The sequence below is a fragment of the Equus caballus genome, chromosome 1 (assembly GCF_041296265.1).
Source record: "Equus caballus isolate H_3958 breed thoroughbred chromosome 1, TB-T2T, whole genome shotgun sequence".
NCBI classification, from domain to species: Eukaryota; Metazoa; Chordata; class Mammalia; order Perissodactyla; family Equidae; genus Equus; species Equus caballus.
Genome location: NC_091684.1, coordinates 55,628,477 through 55,652,528, shown reverse-complemented (window position 1 = coordinate 55,652,528; position 24,052 = coordinate 55,628,477). Strand labels below are relative to the sequence as shown.

At 35.5% G+C, this 24,052-nt stretch overlaps 1 protein-coding gene across 19 annotated transcripts in view; it reads left to right on the top strand.

Moving 5' to 3' along the window:
• Positions 1 to 23,136, top strand: part of CTNNA3 (catenin alpha 3) — a 1,507,895-nt gene extending 1,484,759 nt beyond the window's left edge. For all 19 annotated transcript variants that reach the window (XM_070225803.1, XM_070225839.1, XM_070225762.1 and 16 more), the window contains one exon: positions 14,837 to 23,136. In XM_070225803.1, the coding sequence (XP_070081904.1) occupies positions 14,837 to 15,124 (288 nt within the window). In that variant the 3' untranslated portion in view covers positions 15,125 to 23,136. The remainder of the gene's footprint in view (positions 1 to 14,836) is intronic.
• Positions 23,137 to 24,052: the final 916 nt, after the last annotated feature.

The window sequence follows — 24,052 nt, the reverse complement described above, 5'->3', positions numbered from 1 at the left end:
TATATAAGTAATAATTTAAAGTTCATTTATGTAACCCCCCTTACTGCCATAGCCTCCATTTCTTCCCAGAAAACCTGGAATTTTCCTAGAGAAGCATAGGCATGTTTGTTAGTTTCTTAAAGATCATAATTATGTAAAAGTCTTGAGAGCTAAAGAAGCCATCACTTTGCCATCTTTTATTTTACTAAGAATAGAGGTAGGGAAAATAATTACCTGATTTTGTGTAAACATTTCTTTGATTGAATGAGAGCACAGATGTATGAACTTTCTTTTTCAAACACATAGAATATTATAATTACAGAAATGGAAAGGTAAGTGCTATGAGATTTTATGAATGAAAACATGACATATTGGAATTGAGGGTCCTACTTGCTCAGGCAAAAATCCCATTCTGCTAGGCATGGTTACATTTTTTCTCAGAACCTTTCCCTACCTAAAATTTTTTGACTCCTGGTTTTCAGCTAAATATAACCAATGGGAGACAATTGGCAGACTATTTGCAGGCAATCATCAACTTTGGTGTTTTAGCTGCTTGTCATGGCTTCATCTCTTCCCTCTCCTCCAGTACTAGGAATGGTAACACTTCATGCTGGTGGTGAGTTGAGGGTTGCCTCATAATAATGAGTTTCTTGTATTAAATTCCATGTTTGAAATACCTGGAATAAGTGTGTGTGTGTGTTGGCATGGGAAAGAGTCATAGTCCTTGCCCCTCACTTCTTATTGTCAAAAAATGTTCCTGTACTACTCCTGGCTTTTCAAACATGGGTAGAATTTGTCCTCAGTTTTGTCCCATCAAAATCTCTAAATTCTGTGTTGTATTATTTTCCAGTTCACCTTATAAATGTATAAAAACCATAGCTTCATTATGTGCGTGTGTACATGTGTGTAGGCATAAAGCCCTAGCTAAGTGTGTTATAAATATTATTACACTTAATCTTAAAAACCAATCCTGAAATGTATTTCTTATTGTAACTACATTAAAAGGAAACAGAAGCTCAGAGAAGCTAATTAATTCCTTCCCAGGCTGCATATTTAGGATGTGGCAGAGTTGGGGTTCAAATATAAGTTGTTTACCACAAAATTGATGTTTTATTATTGGGCTAATAGACATATTTCTTATTGATATGTTATATTAAAGTTATTGAGTGATATTAATCTAAATGTGAGAATTTGGAATTTTCTGACAAGCATATCTTTCAACAGATTTGTGTTCAGAGTTTTAAGCATAAATAATAAGAAGAACCCCTTGATCAAAAATTTCTGTGCTATTCCTAAATGCCAAAAATGTCCTGTTTTATAGAGAACTTGAGTATGGACTATCTTGGAAATATTGTTTTGGGGCAGAATAGAAAAAAATAATTGAAATCATGTCTATCTTTGAAAACATTTTGCATACGGTTTCTGTACTTATAGTTCTGCAATTTATATGAATGGTACTTCAAGTATTTTATTTGTTTGCCAAATATCTTCAATAGCCTGGCTCAAGCAATTAGATTGAAAAAGACAATATTATCTCTACTACTTGAATCTTATTTCCTTATGATGACTCTTATGTTAGATGAAGTTAAGATTGCTATAACAACATCTAAAAAGGTGATCTAGCCTAGACTGGTATCATGGAACGCGTCCCTGAAAATACTAATGTGATACTAATATGAGACCTAATGGAAAGAAAGGAGTTTCCCTGATGCAAAGGGAAGAGGTTATCTCCAGGCAGAAGGAATTGCTTGTGAAAAAGCTTGGAGGTGGGGAGAAATATGCAGCATATTTAAAAACTAAAATATTTTGGTTAGTTTAGTTTCATTATATGACTGGACCACACAGTATAAAAGCAAAAAATAAAATTAGTTAAGCAGGAAGAAAAAAGATCATTTAAGGTTTTGTTATCTATATCAAAAGGTTTAGAAATAAGATAAATTTTAAAGTCCAATGCAAACTCATTAGTGTATTGTAAAACAAATCGACTTTTTTTGAGATTATTTTTGTGTTATTGTAGAGAATGGACCAGAGGGGAGCAAAAACGCAGAGAGAGAGCCCAGAAACATTGCAGTGAGTCAGAGAAGATAATGACCTGCTCTAGGGTGGTGACAGTAGAGAAGGAAAGATATTGAGAGGGTTGGAATGAGGGGCCTTGATGATCGACTAAATATGATTGGTGAAGGAGAGTGAGGAGCCAAAGTTCTGCTTAGTTGACTGGTTGACATTCCCTTAACTGAGATAAGGAACTTTAGATTTTCGGATGATGAAGAGATTTTGAAAATCATAATCATAAGCAAATTAATGGTAATTGTAGCCTTCAGAGTCCATGAGAGGGCTTAGAATGAGGAAACCAAAAAGAGTGCTTAAAACTCAAAGATTTAAGGAACATCTGGAGAAAACATTCTGCATGGGAATATTCTCCATGGAGCAAACTGAAAGGTAAATGGGTAATCTAGGCTGTGTTTACTTGAGATTAAAGAAGAAAGTTTTTTAGAAGGATAAGGTATTTGGTAGTCTTGAATATTAGGAATTTATGAAGGATAAAGACTTATATGTCCACTGGGATGAAAAAGCTTCCATTTCTCGGTAGAATGTAGTAGATTCTTATATACCAATGACTTCACCAGCAACAACTAGAAAAGCCAGATAAGAGATATAGACAACAAATATAAAATATTTAGCATGCATGTATTTGGACCTCCTAAAGAACAAGAAAGAAAAAGGAACAAAAACAATATTCAAAGAAATAATTGCCTAGAATTAATTGCCTAGAATTTTCCCTAACCGAAGAAAAAGATCAACTCACAAATTCAAGAAGCTGAATGGATCTAAAGCAGGATAAAACAGAAAAACATTCTAGGTACCTCATAGGGAAACTGCTGATAAATCAAAGTGAGCTAAAATTTTAAAAAGCAGCCAGAGAGGAAAGATCTGTTTCCTTCAAAGGTGATTCATAAAACCTTATGACTGACTTCTCAAAAGAAATGATGGAAGCTTGAAGAAAACTGAATGATATCTTTAAGGTGAAAGAAAGCAATTGCCAATGTAGAATTCTATAACTAATAAAAATATACTGCAGAAATAAAGCTGAAGTAAAGATTCTTTCAGAAAAAAAAAACACTGAGAGGATTTCTCACCATCAGGCCATCTCAAAAAGAAATGCTAAAGGGAGTTTTTCAGGCAGAGAAAAATTTTCCAAAATAAGAATATGTAAATGCAAGAGAAAAAAATGTACATATGTGAGAAAATAGAAATAAATGCTGACTGTACAAAGTAATATTACAATTGCCCTATTGAGTTTAAAATATGTTTGGAATTAAAATTCACACTGACAATATTGTAAAAATTAAAGTGATTAAGTAGAATTCCAATTTTTTATAATTCTAGCATTACAGAAGAGTAATAAAAGTTTACTTTGTATTCAAGCTTATAAAAACAAAGAAGCATATTTTAGTCATTAGAGTAACCAAAAGTAGTTAAAACAAATATAACTGGAAGGTACTAGAGAGGGAAAATAAGGTAATATAAAACATTTCATTAGCCCAAAAGAAACAGGAAAGATAAAAATAGGTAATACAGAAATAAGTCAAAGAAAAAATAAACAGTAGAGTGATTGTTATAAACAAAACCTGGCTTAGTAATTATATTACAGATAAGCGAACAAAGGAGCCAATAAAGGACTAAGATTTCAAGACTGGAATAAAGAAAATACTGTATGAATTTTAAAAAATAGACGTGTTTTAAATATGAGGACAAATAAAAGTAGAAAGTAAAAGATTGAAAAATATATGCTCTTCTAACAGTAATGGAAAGATTGCCGATAAAGTTATGCTAATATCATACCAACTAGAATTTAAAGCAAATATGATTATTAGACATAAAGAGGAGCATTTCTCAGTGATGAAGAGGGCTTTTCAAGAAAACTGTAACACATGGGCTGGCCCAGTGGCGCAGCGGTTAAGTTTGCACGTTCCGCTTCTCGGAGGCCTGGGGTTCGCTGGTTCGGATCCCAGGTGTGGACATGGCACCGCTTGGCACACCATGCTGTGGTAGGCATCCCACATATAAAGTAGAGGAAGATGGGCACGGATGTTAGCTCAGGGCCAGGCTTCCTCAGCAAAAAAGAGGAGGACTGGCAGTAGTTAGCTCAGGGCTAATCTTCCTCAAAAAGAAAAAAGAAGAAAACTGTACACATTATAAATCTCTGTGAACCCACTATCACAATGTAAAAAGCATATATTTTAAAAACTGACAGAACTGGACTTTTGCTTCCCAGTATATTGTAGTAACTGAAATTGGACTTTCTTTGTTACCGTGAACAACCATAACACTGAATGAAATATATATTATAACTTCAAATACAGGACAATAAATATTAGCAGACTGTAATCCCTGAGAGAAAGAAAGCAAACAAGGTGGGCCCTATATTCACCTCTGATTTCTTCCTGGTGATAATTCTTGGACTGTAAAATTGTTGCAAGAAACAAGACCAAAATACAAAAAAGAAACCAAACAAGAAAAATCAATTGTATTTCTATAAATTAGCAATAAAAAAATCAGAGAATAGAATTTTCAAAATAACTTTCATAGTAGCATCAAAAACAAAATATTAGGGGAAAATTTATTATCATATATGCAAGACATTTAAACTGAAAACTACAAACTCTTGTTCAGGGAAATTAAACATTAAAAAATAGAGGGCTATACATACTATGTTTGTAGATTGAGAATTAATATTTTTAGGTTGTCATTTCTATCCAGATTGATCTACATATTAAACCATAATCCAAATCAATATCCCCATAGGCATTTTTTAGAATTTATCAGGCTGATTCTATAAATTATTTAGAAATCCAAAGGACCTAAAATAGTCAAATCAATTGTTAAAAGAAGAATAAATTTACGTTTAATAAATGTAATAAAAACTTAAAATTTAATATAAAGCTATAATAGTACTGGAGTGAAGATAAGCATAGAGATGAAACAGAATTGAAAGTCCAGAAACAGACCCAGATATATATGGTCAATTTAATTTTAACAGTGATTTCAAGATAACTTAAAAGGAAAAGAAAAGAATTTTCACCAAATGATGCTTGAGCTGGATATCCATATGAAAAAAATGTACTGTATATCACTCCTCAAACAAAAATCAATAGAAAGTTTGACACAGCCTTAAACATAAGTCTAAAACTTCAGACATCTCGAGGAAAACACACAAGAAACTCTTGGGAAACTTGGGAAATGTTTGGGTAGCCAAACATTTTTTGATAGGACAAAAAAAATCATTAACCATAAAAGAAAAAAATTAATAAATTGTACTTCATCAAATTTAAAAAGCTGTGCTTTTTGAAAGACTCAGTCAAGAAAATCAAAAAAGGGGTTGGCCTGGTGGTGTAGTAGTTAAATTTGCACACTCCGCCTTGGCCACCAAGGGTTCGAGGGTTGGGATCCTGGGCATGGATCTATGCACCCCTCATCAAGCCATGCTGTGGTGGCGTCCCACACACGAAATAGAGGAAGATTGACACAGACGTTAGCAGAGGGAGACTCTTCCTCAAGCAAAAGGAAGAAGATTGGCAACAGATGTTAACTCAGGGCCAATCCTCCTCACCAAAAAGAAGAAGAAGAAGAAGATGAAGAAGAAGAAGAAGAAAGAAAATGAAAAGAAAAATCACAGGCTGGCAAAAAATAATTGTAATACATCTGTCTGACAAAGTACTTATATCCAGAATATATAATGAACACTAAAACTGAATAGAAAGAAGATCCAAAAATGAAGCAAAATATTTAACAGATATTTCACTAAAGAAGATATGTAAATGTTCATTAAATACTCTAACATATCCTCAACATTATTAGTAATCAGAGAAAACCAACTTAAAACCACAGTGGCATTCTACTTCATACTCACTAGCACATCTAAAATTGAAAAAGATGTCAAATACCAGATAGGGCTGAGGATATAGAGTAATTGTAACTCTCATATTATTGCTGGTGGGAATTTAAAATGGTAAAAAGACACTGGCCAACAGTTTGATAGTGTGTTATAAAACTTAAACATAACTTAAAATGCAACATAGCAATTTTACTTCTAGATATTTACCCAAGAGAAATAAAAACATATCCATGAAATAGTTGTACAAGAATGGCCTAGCAGCTTTATTCATAATAATAAAAGATTGTAAACAAGCCAAATGTCAATCAACAAGTGAATGGATTAACAAGTTGTGGTATATGTATAAAATTTAATATTCTTCAAAATTAAACAAAATAAACTACTGATACATGCAGCAAGATGAGTGAAGCTTACAATTACAATGCTGAGTGAAAGAAGCAAAACACAGAAAAGCGCATACTGTAGAATTCCATTTATATGCAGCTCTAGAAAACATGTATTTAATCTACAGTGATATAAAGCAGATCCGTGGTTGCCTGACGCTGGAATGAGAATGGACTTGACTGACAAGAGGCTCAAGGAAACTAGTTGACATAATACAACACTGATAGAACATACTAGAATTTACATTTCTTTCTAGTGTACCAGACACACGGCAAATTTGACCATATGTTGGATCATAAAGAAAGCCTCAATACATATTACACTTTTAAAATCACTCAGAGCTTGTTTTCTAATTACAATAGTATTTTAGGTTAGAAATAAATAATAAAAAGAAAACTAGAAAAATCCTCTCTTACCAGGAAATTTAAAAAAATAAACATCTAGTCCATGCGGTAACTAAGAAATCAATGATAAAATATTGAAAACATTCTCTGAGATGGAAGATAAATCAAAAATGCCTGGCATCAACATTTGTGTACTGGTAGTTCTACTTTGTAATACTGCCAGGGAGAAAATGATAAACTAAATGAAAAAGTAGAAATAGAGTTGTCATTATTCATAGACAACATGTTTGTGTATATAGAAAATCCAAAAGAATCTAGAAAAAAATATAGAATTGTTAAATTAATTTTACAAGCTCTCTAGATGCAGATTAATATAAACACAGGAGAACATGCTCGGCTTCACTGGTTATCAACGAGGTGCCAATTAAAATCTCAACTACAAAGCTGCCTACATGGCTAAGGTGAAAAATATAGGGAAAAACGTGTCGGTGAAGATATGTAGCGATTGGAATTCGTATATTGCTGGTGGAAGTGGAAATTTGCTGGAGCACTTTGGAAGTCTGTGGAAATATCCAATAAAACTGAATATGTGCATTTTTATGACTGCAATGGGACTTTCACGTACATACCCAACAAAATATCATATATTTCTTCACCAAAATACGTGTACCAGAATATTCACAAACTGCTATTCGTAATAGCCCCAAACTATTTAAAAGTCCATCAGCAGTAAAATGGGTAAATTATGATGCTTTTACATAATAGAATGGTATACCAGAAGGAGAATTAATTGAGCTTATAAGTGAAAGAAACCAAATATACAAATTACATATTGATTTAATATATATGTAATATATTTAACATATGTGTAATATGATATATGAGATAATACATATTAATACTATATAAAAGTATATTCTATTGAATGTTACTATTATATATAATATATTTAATTATATATTATATCATATTTATTAATACATATGTATTATATCTATATCTATTAGAAAAAAGGGACAACATTGATGTGAAAGTAAGAGTCAGATTGCTTGAGAAGTGAGGAAAATAGTGTCAGGGAGTACAGAAAACCTTTCAAAAAGTCTGGCTGTGTTTTAAGATAGGGTTTTAAGAACACTTACATGCTGCAGCGAAAAAGCCGATAGAAAGTAATGGGCTAAAGATGCATTAACAGAAAAGAATAACTAATTGTGCCAAGTCCTTGAGAAGGAAAAGAATCTAGAGTACATGGAGAAGAACTGGGTATAGAGAGAAAAATCGATAACTCTTTCATTTTAATGGAAATGGATAAGAATGAGGAACAAATTCAGGCAGTTGCATTTTGCTACTTCTATTTTTCTTTCCATTTTATTGTTGTTGTTTGTTTGCTTGTTTGTTTTATATTTATTTTAAGTGAAATAATCTGCAGAACAAGTGAGAATATGAGATGCCAGAGGTTTGATGAGAGTGTAAATTTGAAATAGTGTCTGGGTAGGATGAGAGCAATAATTGGCTAAAAACACAAAAAAAGCATCGTCTGTCAGCTTCAGGTTGGTGATAGCAAATTGATTTAGAAACCCATTTGCCCAATGAGGGGATTCTCTAAAAGTGGGAGAGAGTCACCTGTGGATTAGTGCTGGGGACATGGACAATTCTCTTCTACTCGATATTTGTAGCAGAGAGAAGCAAGCTAAGAAATGTTTACTTTTGCTAATAGAAGGATTAAAATGATAGAATAATGATGATTCAGAGATGCTGAAAAATAATGGAAATCTGAAAATGTCTGTAGACGGGAAGTCCTTGCATGGATTGGATAACTGATGCCATTTGGACTTTTAGCTTTACACAACCCAGTTTTTTTGCCTGTGTTCATGCAAGAGGTGAGTGTCGGAACTAGGACCAAGACTGGTGCTTTCTTACTCTCAGCCCAGAAGTCTTGCACCATCATTAAGATGTCAGTTGAATATTGTCAATCGATGTCTATGGAGAGGGCAGGTGTCAATGCCCTGCCTGATGCTGGAGAGAAGAGAAAGCATAGGTTGAAACTCTGATGTTAAGAGACCCACACCAGACCCAGACCACTGCTGCTTGCTCTACATAGGAAAGAATATACTAAGTTTTCTGAATCTGTGTAACTAGTACCTGGGCTGTAGTTGTTATAGAAAATTAGTTTTTCAGATAGGCGTTTGCCTTTAAGTCAACATGGTTGAAGAATAGCTAATCATTAATATTACCAGCCTTATGTTTACAACAGGCCATTTCAAATAGAATTAAAAGGCATTCTGAGTAGCCACCTGAATTGGTTTTATGTTTGTGATTATTTTCTTTTAAGATAATACGAAATGTTTTTGGCCTAGAGTATGTGCTTTAGAAAAAAATCAGCTTTGGCAATGGTTTTTGACAGGACAAGATTACAACTGAATAAATGTCATATTTTATTTCATGTCTGGTCCTCTCAGGAGTGTTAAATTTCTTTACTTATTCTATGCATTGATTTTTCTCCCTTTTCAACTTAAATTGTCTTTTGCTGTTGTCATGTTCTAACAGAATTGGCAAAGGACAAATTTACTATGCAAATTCTATCAGTGGTCCATTGGAATAACTCTTCATATTCAAAGAAGGAGCCACCTTCTCAATTTAATTATAAGCTTGACAATTTCGATTTGAATAGGTAACTCCATTTTGACTAGCCTTGATAAAGCCACTGATCTGATTTTTCCATTAAGCCAGCCTGGCTGTTTAGCATTTTTTAATGCGTCTAAAAAGGGAGAATGCTTTCAATACAGGCCATTCTTCTAAAAATCTGTTCAGAAACAAAAGAATGTGTTAAGCAAATATTGGGATAAAATTAGGTCCTCAAGAGTGGTTCAGGGTAGATAATTAAAACATACTGAATTAGATGACGTATTTTTGCTAACATATATTTAAGCATTTTCTGTGGTGCACGACTACGTCTATAGGTGACAATGACACCTATAAGTTAGAAAGACTATAAACATCTTTAAGCATTTTAGAAAGAGTTATTTATGCTTTCACTTGTTGTCTACCAACACAGGTACGTAATGCCCTTTTCATGCTAACCTTATTTCCCAATAGTTTAACTGAGAACTTCAAAACTAAGTAAGGGTTAAATGGAAACTTCAGGGTCAGGGGACCACATCCTGGTTTTTATTACAAGACAAAGGCAGACAAATTGATTTAATTTTATTTGAGAATCAGAAAAGTTTCGGTTTGTATTTACACCAGGACATATTTTAAAGATGAAGTAAACGTTATGCAATTCCATGTCCTACAAGCTATTATACAATTTGTTTATGGTTTTTCTTTGCCTTATTGATTTGTTTGTTGAGATCCACATTTTAAAATTTAAAAATGTTTCATTAGAAAAGTCTTAATTTAAAAGTCTTTAGATGGTTTGGGGCTTATAAGGATGACTGAGTATTTCTATTTACTATTTCAAGAAAAGTGCTACTTGGAAAATGATGGAGTATAAACATTATCAAACCACCATCCTAACAAAGTACCTTGGCAAGTAAGATACCCTCATTTTTCTTAGGAACGATATACATTGCAAAAATTCTATAACCTTCCCCAAAGCAGTTATTGGGTAGTCAATTCTTTTATTTTAGACACTGTACTATGTTAGTGCACTTTTGCCAACTATTAGATATCCAACAATAAACACACAGGAGAAGTGACATATTCCTGAGAGGCGGGGTTGTGCAATGGGAAGGGCACCCGTTACTGGAACCAGTCTGCCGTGGCTCAAATTCCAGCTCTACCATGTAATAGCTGTGTTGCTTTGAGCAAGCTACCAAACTCTCCAGGTCCTTTGTTTTCTCATCTATAAAATGGAGATAATAGTAATACTTACCTCATAAGTTTGCTGTGAATTAATTTATGTCAACTGCTTAGAATAGCACCAACATACAGGAAGCATACAATAGATATTAGCAATTATTATAAGCTGTTATTATACTTGAAGCCAAACTCCACACATTTGCCTGTCAAGTATTGCTTCTGTGCAGGTGCAACATCCCCCAGGGGTCTTTAAGTTCAGGTAAACACTGAGACTCGCAAGAATGTCATAGGCTACACTTGGCACCAGTTTACTCAGAAGTTTATGGGACAGGAATTTTCAGGCAACATCAGGCTTTTCTCTCCATAGGAGTCCCAGAAGCATTAGTTGACATGGCAGTTCACACAGGGGTTGGGAAGGTATGCTTTCCCCAGGTGACAGCCCAGGTGCAAGAAGATGAGATCCACATCAATGAGTGAGGTTCGCTTAGGCTCAGCATCCTCATGCAAAGCGTATATCTTATAAAGGCCTTGTATCCAGAATATGGGGAAGTCGAGCAGTATAGTACAAGAATAAGACATTCTGGTATTCCGATGTAATAAAGATGAGAAACAGAAAATCAAAAGAAGGAATAGCTAGCACATCTTTTTAGAAATTTTCCTCTTGGCCATCAATAATTACAATAGAATTTTGACAAAGATTTGCCAGCAGACATTCCGTGTTGACATAGTTGTCAAAAACTTACATGACAAGTATTTCGTGTTGGTTTTTGTAAAAAGATCCAGATGTCCTATGTATACTAGTCGCATGGACAGAAAGGTGACATTTTATGAGGAAAAAGAAAATATTTCTTATGTTGTTAAACTCTTTCTTTTTCGTAGCAAAGGCTTGTAGACTTATCTCTAAGTAGGGCTGAGACTTTTGTCTGAAAACATTTTTAGAACTGGACAAATTTGTACTGTAGCTTAACTGAAATCACAGAGTACATACCCCAAAGCACAGAAGAGACACTACAAGAAAATAAACTAAGGTTCCTATGGAATGATAGTATTGGGTAGGACTCTATTTAGATGGTTATAATTTGCATTATTTGCAAAATACATCTTGCAATTAAAGAACCAACTTACTTAACATAATCACTGTATATTCATCTAGATACTCAAAGAGAAAAAGAAGAGGCAGGCCTTACCAATCTATGTTTGGACATAGGCAATATTGAGAAACTTATTGTGACATTAATAGGTCAGCAAGCTCAGTTATTTTGAAACCTCCCCAGTATTGTAAGAAGAAGCACAAGTCACCAGCATAGGAATGGCAGCCATCTTCCTATTTACTACCGTACAAGAGCAAATTTCTGATTTGTCTAGGACAGAGGCCTTTCATTTAGGCCAAAATTCTCTTTGAAAAGTTGTTTAAAACCTTGTCTCCTTTTATGGAAAGGGGTAGATAAGAAGCTGCTTATATGTACGTGCCTGCAAATATTTACATATAACCTTAGGAGATTTGAGGGTCTTAGAAGCAATTTTTGTTCTCAATTGATACCTTGATCAAGAACACTGCAACTACATCAGAGAGGGATGTTACCTGATGTTAGAGAAAATAGCTCCTTCTATGGTAAACATCTCAAGTTACCTTTGTATAGAAGAATTTTCAGTTGATGAAAATGATTTCTAATGGTAAGAGAATTTGGGGACCTCATTTTCTAGTCTGATTGATTTACTGTACTGGACCTTTAGAGTAAATTAACATTCTTGTCTTGCAAGAAATTCAGAAAACTTTGTTCAATAAATTGAGCACAGGGACCCTAAAGTGATGCCTTACCCTACTCAAATTTGCCTTTGTTTTTACAAAAAGGATTCTATTGAAACCCTCCCTTGAAGGATTTTTCATGAAAGTAGATCTGGATAAGAGAACTTACAAAAATTTTTTGCAGACATGAAATCACGCATTTATTCTCTATGAGTAAGCCTGAGCCACTGCTTGAGCCTCAAACAAAATTCCCTATGATTTGCTAGGCTTGTCTGTGCCCATTGCTTGTGTGGCCTGCGATTTGCTAATAGCAGAGAGTTATGCATCCTGGCTCACATAGCCCTTAGACCTCCAAGATCCTCAAAGAATGTCTTACAAGTTTTCCTCCTGAAATAACAGTATTCTTGCAGCAATTGTCCTAATCTGCCTGCAAAGCTAGTCTTCATGCTCTCCTAGGGGGATAATTTGTCCTATGGTTTTTCTGAGTTACCCAGAAGAGAGGTTTTACTACAGGCATTTAGCATTTTAAAATAAAGGGATTTGTCAGAGGCCAGCATAAGAGATTACAGTGGCACAGACAGGGCTTTGCTGAAGCAGTGAGAAAAGAAGACAATCCAGTTTCCACATTTTAAGGCATGGATTGGTCTTAAACATCCTCCCTAGACTCCTGGTTTATATATATGCTTACATGGAAAAATCTAAAGGAGATGAAATAAATACAATCTATACATGACAAGATTACAGAGTCAAAAGGAAAAGAAGGGAATGTAAGTGTTAGAGTGGGAAGGCCAAAAGCCACTGGTGAAATCCTGAATGAAGCAGGTCCCTAGGATTTTCCAGAATACTTTATGGCAGCGCAGAGTCTTTGGAGTAAACCAAATATTTTCATGTTTGAGAGAGAAAATTACCAAGGATTCTCAATACTGTTTACATTAATTCATCATTTAGAAAGACTTTCTCTCTCCTATGGTGAAACAGGAGACTCCTTTCAGAATCTAACTGGTTCCAGGAAGATTTCAATGAAAATTGCTAACTATTAGAGGACAGATTTTAGCCTGCAATTTGTACACAGAGTAACATTAATAACAAAGTGTGTTATTCTATTCAAAGTCTATTGTTGTTATTTTTTTTAAGTTGAGTACAGATTCAGAAGCTCTCGGTGTTCTCTGCAATACATGAGTGCTTCATGAAATCCTGTTTAATGTTTGCAAACCATTTGTCATTCCTGCCACATGCACAAATTTTACATTTACGGCTTCAATAAGTAAAAAGACTTAAAGATATGTAGTTGCCAAGTATTACTGCCTTTCACATTACATATTTTTGGGGGTTACCTTTTCAAGGATTTCAGGCTTGGCATATAATGGAGCTAATTAAATTTTCTTCCTAGGAAGCAGCCAGCTAGACCACTGCCCCAGGCACATAACCTCAGCTTATGACTTTCCGTCGCTCATTTATTCTGTATGTGAGATGAGACTCGTCGAACTGCAAAGGCAGAAAACTCAGGCCAGGCAGCTGCTGGTGAATTTTAGTAACTACAGAGCCAGCGTTTGAGTCTCAACCCTGACAGCACACATCACAGGCAGGTGACAGTGGAGGCACATCTTTCTGTCTGAGTTGGCTGTGGATGACAATCTGCCAAACGAAAATAATGGGAGAGGCATTAGTTGTATAAAAATGAACCAACTTGGCGTAGCTCTGAGGCATTTTGCAAGATTGAAGGAATATCACCCCATTTTCCCCTGAGATTGTTTTTATAAACAACCCAGAAAACATAACAATTAAAATCAGAGTCATGTGGGAAAATGTTTCTCCTAGTAATTTCATTAGTGCATCTTCAAAATTAAGCAATTTTGTCAGTCTTCATAAGAAACAAAGGAAATGATATTTAATAACAATCAAGCATTTGGCAGTCATTCTATTAGGTTCTTTACACATATTATTTAACTTAAATAAGCATTTGTTCCCTATTTAATATCTGAGGAAACCAGGATGAAAATGGTTAAATGATTTGTCCAAGTTATCAAATCGCACACCCGGAATTTAAACCCAATTTTATTTGACTGAAAAGCTTTGGCTTTATCTACTTTAACACACTGCGTGACAGGTTGAAAAGTTCTGTGTTTAAAAAAGAAACTCTCTTAGGTGGAATTATTTGGGAAATATTCATGAGAGTGAGTGGTATGCATGCATGTGTACATCTGTATGTGTGATGTGTGTATGATAGCTATTTAAAATATAAATTCCATGAGAGGGAGAATTTTCAGTTGTTGTTCTTATAAATTGACTTATAGATAATATAGCTTTTATCGTAGATAGTCGTCTCCTATAGAAAGCGCTCAGCGTTACCCCTGGAAATAGGGAGATTCGTTACAAAGAAAGCAGTGACCACGTGGACCGTAGAGTATTTTACAGGATTTATAGAATCCATTTCACTGAAAACCAAGAGAAAGAAATTAATCTCTCTATCACCTTAGAAGATGGAATATGGATCTATTTATGCATCAGATAAATATATGAATGATCAAAAATAGATTGATGTAGATAATTTACATAGATACATAAAATGGAGATTAACTCATCCATTTCTGGGGTAAAAACAAAGTAGCACATTTCAACTTCTGTAGTATTAAATCTTTTTAAATTCCTGATTGCCTTCTTGAATAACAGCTGTTTTTTTCCCTACAGTTGGACAGTGTTACCTCCCTGATCCAAGCAGCCAAAAATTTAATGAATGCCGTAGTGCAAACAGTGAAGATGTCTTATATTGCCTCAACCAAGATCATCCGAATTCAGAGTCCTGCTGGGCCCCGGCACCCAGTTGTGATGTGGAGAATGAAGGCTCCTGCAAAGAAACCCTTGATTAAAAGAGAGAAGCCCGAGGAATCTTGTGCAGCTGTCAGACGAGGCTCGGCAAAGAAAAAAATCCACCCAGTGCAAGTCATGAGTGAATTTAGAGGAAGACATGTCTACTGAAACCATTTACTCTAGTGCCTATATTACAAGTCCTGGCTAAACACACCGCTTTATTTTTACACTTCATTAGTTCTGTGAGTTCACTAACTTTTAGAGTATAACCCACAAATAACATAAAACAGTGGAGGCTGAATCAACATTAGTAACACATATTTGGGATCATGTCATTGTCATCTCTGTATGGCCAGCACCTAATAAGTAATCAAGATATGCTTGTTGAATGAATGAAAGCTTCGGGTGTCATTCAGCCTTTCCCATCACAGAGAATATCTTACATTCATTACCAAATGGACATAGAAGACTCAAGTGAGACCTGTCATCTGTAATAGCTTGAGTACACTCAACATTTTCATTTTGAATTAAAACATTGACCTGAAGTCTTGACTTGATTTTAAATGGAAACAAAAGACTTCATAAAATATTTTCCCATTTAATCTCCATACTTTCTTTACATGACCTGACCTGACAGACGTGTGATTCCTGCTATAGGAAAAAAAGTTCAATCTCTAGATGTCTATATCTTTTGTCAACTAATTAGGCCAACATTCATCAGAAACTAACCAAGCTTGAGCAATTAAGCTACTTCCTGGATTTTTAAATGAGCCTTGATTATTAATGGAGCAATTTATTAACATTATAAGGGTTATAATGAATTTTGATGCCACAATGTGCCTTTTAGGATTCCATTGTGTTTAGCAGTTCTGCACATTGAGTGTTGGGCTTAAATGGTCCATCAGAATACATATGTGGAGGAAGAGTTCTCACCCACTGGGGAAATGAGACACCTAACTATATCCTCAAGTGAGTTATGACAACAGAAATACAAGGAGTTCTGCATGACTCTAAAAATCCATATGTATCAGCTTACAATTGTAATTAAAAAGAAAAGACAAATTTGAAACACCTTTTGGCATTGAGTAAAATATAACTGTGTGAATTGTACCATTGAACTATGAAGTAGAGTTAATGGCAATGAAACTGGAGTAATTTTAATAACATTCTTTCAAATAAAAGTCATTGAGGTCATTTTATAACTCCAATCACTGTGCTCATCCCTAGTTAAGTTCATAATGGACTTCATAATAGTCTCAGAGTCGAGCGCATTGCTTCTTTCTCTCCTCGCTCTTTCTCTCTGTCTCACACTCTCACTCTTGCTCTCGCTCTTTGGAGGAATTAAATTTAAGTTTCACTTTTTCTCATGCATAGAGTTACCATTCACAGGATCTGAAACATGCATTCTCTTTTCTACTTTATCAAAATGATACCATAATTGTAACTTTACTTTGTGCAACATTGCCATTGATGAATTGTTTCAACAATCAGGCCATCTTAGTCTGATGAAGTAAAATTCAAACATGCAGCACCAGTTGATGTTAGGAAGATCAACCTGGGTGAAAGTATGTGTGAAACATCAAAATGCATAAAGGTTGAGAGCATGATGTGTATGTTATCTTGAGCAAAATGGCATGGGAAAAGGATTTATTTGACATCATTATTAGTTATGGGGAAATGTTAACATTATTATTGTAGTAAATTATTTCATTCTTCTAAAATTCTGGCTTGCCTGGGCTCACCACGTAAACTTCCTAGAAAGTGAAAGCAATAAGCTTCTCCCTGTCTTGTACTATGCACTGGCCCACAATAATTTTTCTGGACAGGTCCACTCCCTAAAAGAGAAGGGAGTGCAGAAAGGAATAAGGGAATCCAGCTAATTCAATTTTCCAGAACTATCTAGATAAATGAGGCAAAATAAGGAGTGTCTTTTGTTGGGATGCTACCATCATTTCTGCTCTAAGAGTAGATGTTGCAAGAGTAACATCTATGATACCTCCTTTTCTCAGGTAGAAGTGTGAATTTTTAATTTAGTCAAGAAAACAAATTTTAAAAAAATCACCAAATTACTAGCTGTATATTTTAGTTCCTAAAGCCACATGCTCAAGAATTGTAAGAGTCTCATCTAGAAAATCTAATGTCCCTTTGATCCTGCATCAACTTTCCACAGGTTGGAATAAGATGCCAAAAGAACAGAAATAACGTGAAATTTACAATTACCAAAATAACCTCTATATCTTAAAAAAAAACTGACTCTTTACCCAAAACAAGATGTGAATAAGGCCTCCTCTTCAAAGTACGTACATTTCCAGCTTAGCTCAAAACAAACAACTATAATTAAACAAAACAATATAAAAATTAACTTGGCGAATGTGCCAGCAGTAAAATCTGCCGTAGTGATCGAAGGTGCAATATGAACCAGATGCATAGAGCTGAGAAAGACATCTGTGCTCCAGAGGGAATTCCTGTAGTGGGCGGCATTTCAAGATTTAGTTTGATTCAAACCTGCTGATAATATAAGTGCTTATATGCAAGGAAAATTAACAACAAATATGTTAACAAATCTTTGCATTATGAAGCATAGTTAAATGAACCTAATCAGTAAATATGAATGTAGTGGGTATATTTATAGGGAAGCCCCTCCCCTGCATGGGAATGGCAGAAATTTCTTAATGAGAATGATGGCTTTGGTGACCCATCTATACCTTCTGAGATCACATCACAGAGACTGGTGCTTCTTCTGATGACACATTTGCTTTATCCTGCTAATCAAAACTCACCTTTTTCTTTTAGTGAAATCAATTTGTGTTACTTTATGTAGGAAAAAACAAAAATCCTTGAGAGGGAGAAGAGGGTTTATTCAACCTACAAGGTCGATTCCTTCCTGGTTAACCACCAGCATCCCTGTCAAACATTAGACTGAAATCACAATGATAACCTAGAAAATATTCATGAACTCATAATCCGCTGAAGATTCTTCTAATTGAAAAATTGGAAGGTTTTCATCAAACAGGAAAGGTGAAAAATGTAAATCTCTCCTTTTTATTTATCACAAGTGGAAATTATTGGATCAAAATTTTTGTTTATTTCTAATGGAGTTTCTGGAAACAACTCGACGATAAGTCAGAAAAAAATTCAAACACTAAATTTCAAAGGTAATTTATTAGTTATCCCCTTTCTGTTTGTCTTATGACATGAGTAAAAACTATGAATGCATTAGAAAATACAATAATCTTAAATGTGCCTTCTGGCCTTTGCAAATCTCTTAATTTATCAGTATTAGTATAACAAATGTTTGCCATAACATTCCTTCTGTATAACGGGTAAAGATCTCCCTACCTGTACAGAAAGGTCCATTTTTCCAGTCTGGCATTCTTGCACATTTAACAGACACTTACCCTTCAAAGGAAGTCAGTTTTCAAGCCTTACTAAAGAAAGATAATTAAAATTGTGACCCCACAGTTAAGTGCCCATTTTGGGCCTCAAACCCAGCAATTAGTGCTCCTCAAATTCAATAATAAGTGGCTGAAAAGACTAGTGTCCGACAATGGAGAAAGTTGACAGACTTTCTTTCTACACCTTCAATTGTCCAGGTCTATTGATCTCCCCCATCCCTGGGTGAGGTATCATACTATTAACTGCTGCCAAGTTTCTGCCAGAATGATGCAGTCAGGCTTGCTCATCCCAGTCAATTACTCCAATTGATGTCCTTTCCTCTTAGTTCATGCACCAAAAATATCCCTCTCCCATCTCTCATCTCCCTAGGTATCTAACCCACATATAAATTGATTAATATATCCTGTAGCATTCTAGTTAAAATTATGAATTTTAATTCCCAGCAGCATTATTCCTTGTTTTTTTCTATTCCAGAAAACATTCTTACCCTTTCCGTGTCAAATGCACACTTCCATGCTAAGGATTGTGGTTCCCATGGATACAGATTTCTGTGTAGTGGCAGAATGAATGGAAGGAGATCTGAGGCTTTTCCTGGTGATGTTTACCATTCTCTGGCGAGCTCATTGCAGAATTGCCAACCTGTGTCAGTATTATTGTAAATAATTCTCTAGGTCAACAAAGCAGGCATCAGAATCTCAAGTGGAATGAAATCTGAACTTTCTTTTGTCAGCCTGTCTTCTGCTAAGACAGCCTGTTTATTGCATATTTAGGAATCAATAGCCATTTTTCTGTTTAGAAAGTCAGAAATAGCTCTGTTTGACTTGATCAGAAAGTTTAGGGACATCCATATAAAAGATTATAGCTTGCGTATTATTTCAATAAATCTTTTTAAGTATCCTAGGAAAAATTCTGCAACCTGAAAAATTTATATTCATGCATCATTTTCATTTACATATCATATACCAGGAAACCACACTTATTCAGATGAAAACCCCATAGTATTTCTTTTGTCATAACTCTCTTCCCATACCATTATGATATATCTTTAGTATTAATATTTTTCATGTTACTGCCAAATAAACAAGCTAGACCTAATGACAGAAGCATCCATATATAAAGTAGTTGAAAGTTTTCATTTTGGCCCTTTGGGTCTATTAGGAAAGAAAATGTGGATGTTTTTAAAACTAGGTGTATGCAACTACAGAGATCCGAATCAAGGCTGTAAAACTATCCCACACATGTAAAAGAAGAGAGAGCAAAAGAAGAATTAAAATTTTAAATTCATTTTTTTGGCTATTTTTAACCAATTCACATGAACAAGAAACATTTTCTATTAAAGCAAAAGAAAGCATAGTTTACAACATTAATCATTTTACATGTGAATTTTTTCCCCCTACCAGGATAGATAGGATCTATTCCTCGACACTTCAAAAGAAGATCATTAATACTAACTGAGAGACCCATTTCCAAATGGAACCCAACCTTACCAGAATCCCGTCTGCAGGCAGTAGATGGTTTGTAGGGCTGGCCCTTATGTAGATTCGGGGATGAGATATTTCATGGCTGCAGGCTGGCTTATGACATCCAACAGTCCCCATTGGTTTTGGGAAACAAAACACAAGAATTGGTTTTCAAAACAAGTTTGACAAGTTGGAGAAAAAAAGGCAGTAAATACAGAGCAGTCCTAAAGGAACAGGGCTAAGAAAGTGACAGAGGTTTGAGGGAGAATAAGAAAGGCGGCTGCAGAAGCAGATAACTTTTACAGCCAGAGGGAGGAGGAGTGAAGATTAGGCAGCCTCTTCCTGAGGAAGATTTTAAGGCTAGGATGGGGCACTTGTTGCTGGTGGCTTGAGTGAAGTCATGACAGAGGCAGGAGGATGGATGATATGACTTTTGAGGATGATTTAGTAGTATTGTTTGCCAGATGAGAAAGGGAAATTCAGCTGCTTTTCTAGGCTGATGATGGGTGAAATTTTTCCCAATGTCAGAGCTAATCAGGATAATCACACATTCATATATTTAACAAATAGTATTGAGTAACTATGATGTTTCAGGCTCTAAGTTCTTAGGATATACCACATAACAGAATAAACAGGGATCCTTGCTCTCATGTGCCAGCTCTGTGCTTAATGCTGTTATGTATTTAATGCTCTCAGTAACTCTATGTGACAAACATTATTATCTCCATTCCATAGATAAGGAAACTGAGGCTTAAGCAGGATAAGAATCTTGCTCGAAAAGTCACTGCCTTTAAAATTGGGTTTGTTGCATTCTAAAATCTGAACTTTTAGCTACCACGTCATCCAGACTTCCTGGAAACTGGGATTGGGGTTTTCAGTTGAAAATGAGATAGGCATTTCAAATGCTAGCTGACTTCCTATGTAAGAGCAAAAAGATCAAAACCTTGAAAAAAATATTAATCCATACCTATATCATTCAAAGCAGGTAAAAGACAGGTGCATAAGTAATTAGCGGCATATTCTCATCTTTAAAACTGAATGTAGAGTATCAGATACATAAGGGGTGAATATTTCATCTATGTGATCTGAAATAAAATGAAAATTCTTGCCAAATTACTTTTGTTCCCATAAAGGAGAACTCTTCAGTGGAAATGCCCATTTCCACCCTTCTTCAGCATTGATTGGTGAAAAATATTTGTTGACACCATTTCTTTCCAGTTTTACAGCTGGTCTGTGTCTGTGGGTTTATAAATTATAGATCTCAGGGGAGTGTTGGCCAAGGATTATTGAAATAAGGTAAACTTTGTGTTCCAAACTGACCCCAATTATAGCAAATATATATTTCCTTCTTTATGGGGATCACAAGTGTATGCAGGATGTGCCTGCCTGTAGGTGAGTTAAGTCCTATAACTTTACATAGTCCTTCCTCCTAGAACCCACCGAAGGCAGAATTCTTCTTGCCCATGTTGCTGGATGTGCCTCCCTATCTCAGGCCTGGAGTTGTTAAATGACTTCCTTACCTCTCTTACAGTGGGGCCACAGGTGTTTCCTCAAACTGGAAATGTGTTTATTTGGGGTCTCCACCTTTGGGTACCTGGCAGTCACGATGGTGCCTGTTCCCAACTATAAGGAAAGGAAGCTCTCAAGAAGGAAATTCTCTCTGAAAAAGGCTTAGATTTCTAACAATCATCTCTACCAATGTCTTCAGTGTAAGATATCCAAAAGCCACTTAAATGATATTAGCAGAGTGGTCCCTGTGTTTTCATTTCCAATGAGAGAGTTTCTAGTTCTAAAGTTTTCTTTCCTTTGCATTTTCAAGAGGAGTACTTATTTTTAGTTCTGGTTACTTGATCTTGAAGGTATGTAGCATCTCTTTAAACATTCTAAGCCCTTCTCAGTAATTAAATCAACAGTTCAAAGGCCTGCAGCTAACTTTTTTTTCTATTCTGACAGCCATACATTACACAGTCTCAGGCCAGCCCTCAGCTTGTCACCTCAGTTTCCCATCTTTATGTTAACCTCTCTGTGGTATTCACTGAGAGTCTAGCTTAGACAGATGGGTTTTCTTGACCGGGGCTTCTAACATCAAATCTGGGCTGGAGTGTTTATTAATAAAGAAAATGGGCAAGTCTGAGATGTTACTTCATGCTCTCAGTTAAACAGAACTTTCCTCCTTCCTGAGGCTTTAAACATAAAATTAATTTAAAAAATACTGTAGAGAGAGTTTTCCATTGCTTGCCAAATTGCGCCATTATAGCTCTCTGTTCTTGTTTGTTGCTATACAATATGTCCATGGGAGAATTTCAGCAACTGTCTTGCAGGCTTAAGTTGTGCTTCTTGTTGATTTTGAAAATTTTCCTTGTGCGGTCCAGTCTCTCTAAAGAAAATTTCACTGGACTTGAATGACAGAAGAATGATTTTTTCCTCCATATACATGACTAGCAAGTTCCTGAAAACAGAAGTAGCATATGTTGTGCCCAGTTTGGTACTTAATAGTTGAGATTTAAAATAAAATTTTCTTGGGGAAGCTGGGTCATTATGAATTAAAATTTTTGGTGAAAGATTTCCAGAGGCCCCTGCTTTCCATTTTGATTATGCTTTTAGTTCCATAGTGACTTGGCAAAAAAAAAAGGAATCACTTACTTTATGTACTTTTACAAACAGCAACTTTGAGAGCTTATACTTAGTAACATGTCTGATGGCAATATGTGGGATGAAGGCAGATCTAAACTAAGACCTCTGAGACGAAATCAAAGTGAGCAATCGACAATAGTCACGTTTATTGCAGCACTTTCTTGAGAGCTGAAGTCTAGGGCCGTTGGAGGTGTTTTAGACCACCACGCTCGCGCATCTCACTCTGCTGTGTGGAAGGCAGAGTGGGGCTGAGCGAACCGCCTGCTATAGTAAGGCCGATTCAAAGCTGTTTTATGGTTTGGCTATAGATAAACTTTGGCAAAAGTACTTGTAGATCTTTCTGGTCTATATTTACCCTTAAAGTCAATTTCGTCAATCAATAAAAATGAATTATTTATCCAGGAATAGAAAAAGCTCTTTGATACCCTCATGACATTGACATAGAAGCCCAAATACTCCTTGTTTGAGACTCTGCATGCCTTTTCTGTTTAACTGGAACAATGAAAAATTTGCTTTCATTGTGCTCTCAATTGAATTATTTCACACGTGTAACACTGGGTTTGTTTTGAAGTTACGTAGTATTATTTGAAATAATATTTTTATTTCTACTTACGTCACTCTGTAGTTTATTAATAATTTGCTCAACTGATAAACCATGGATGTTAAAGCAATAAAAATGAAAAGACTGGCCATGCCTTTGGTGTTTATCTTTGGTGGCATGTGTCTTGGGTGGGACAAAAAAGGAGGTTCAAGAATTGCTGAGGATTCTAACCACGTGCTTCTAGGAATCACCTTCATTCCCACTCTCCTTCAGTTGCACATACTGCAACTCAGGGAGGGCACTTTCACAAACTACTGCATGCACACAAGTAACATGGACCATATCTGAGAGAATTAAAGTCATAGTTTAAAAGAGCATTTGTTAGTCTAATATGGGCATTAGGCTTTTGACTTTAATAGTCACGTCTATGTGGTTGAAGAATTGTTCTTTAGCGTAGGACTTTGTGAAAATGACCAACAATTGTTGACAACAATGAGACATCTGAGAATATCTGAACACACACTCCATCGTGGACACGGAATACCATGGGCTGTACTGATGCTCCTGCATCTGAATATTGGTGGGTTGTGAACATCCATCTTGACTTCTTTGTCTCTACCTTGGCAATACTCCTTTTTCAGTGGGAATCACATGGGGATAGTCTCTGGATATTCTTCTAAGGCTTACACACTGCTGTTGTCTGTTCTGAGACATCATTTTCTCCCTCTGGGGTCCCTATTGCTTCAGAATGCTTATTGCTAAGTCTCAATCTGTTTCTGTACTTTCTCAGAATGCTGTCTGTAAGTATAGAGTCTTTACCACTTAATTCCTTTTGTAGACCATGCTTCCCTCCATTCAGTTCTGCCAGATGCCAGCTGCCTCTTTGTTAATGAAAACGCCAGCATGAGGTTGCCTTTCTGTGTCAGTCTCTCCTGGGCCCCAGGAGCCATATTTGTTCTGGCAGCAGCATTCTCTTTGCCTTGATCTGTTCATTGTGCTTGCTCTGGGGGTGGAAGTAGAACTAAAAGCACGCTTGGCATGAAGAATCTGTTCCTGCCTGGAGCT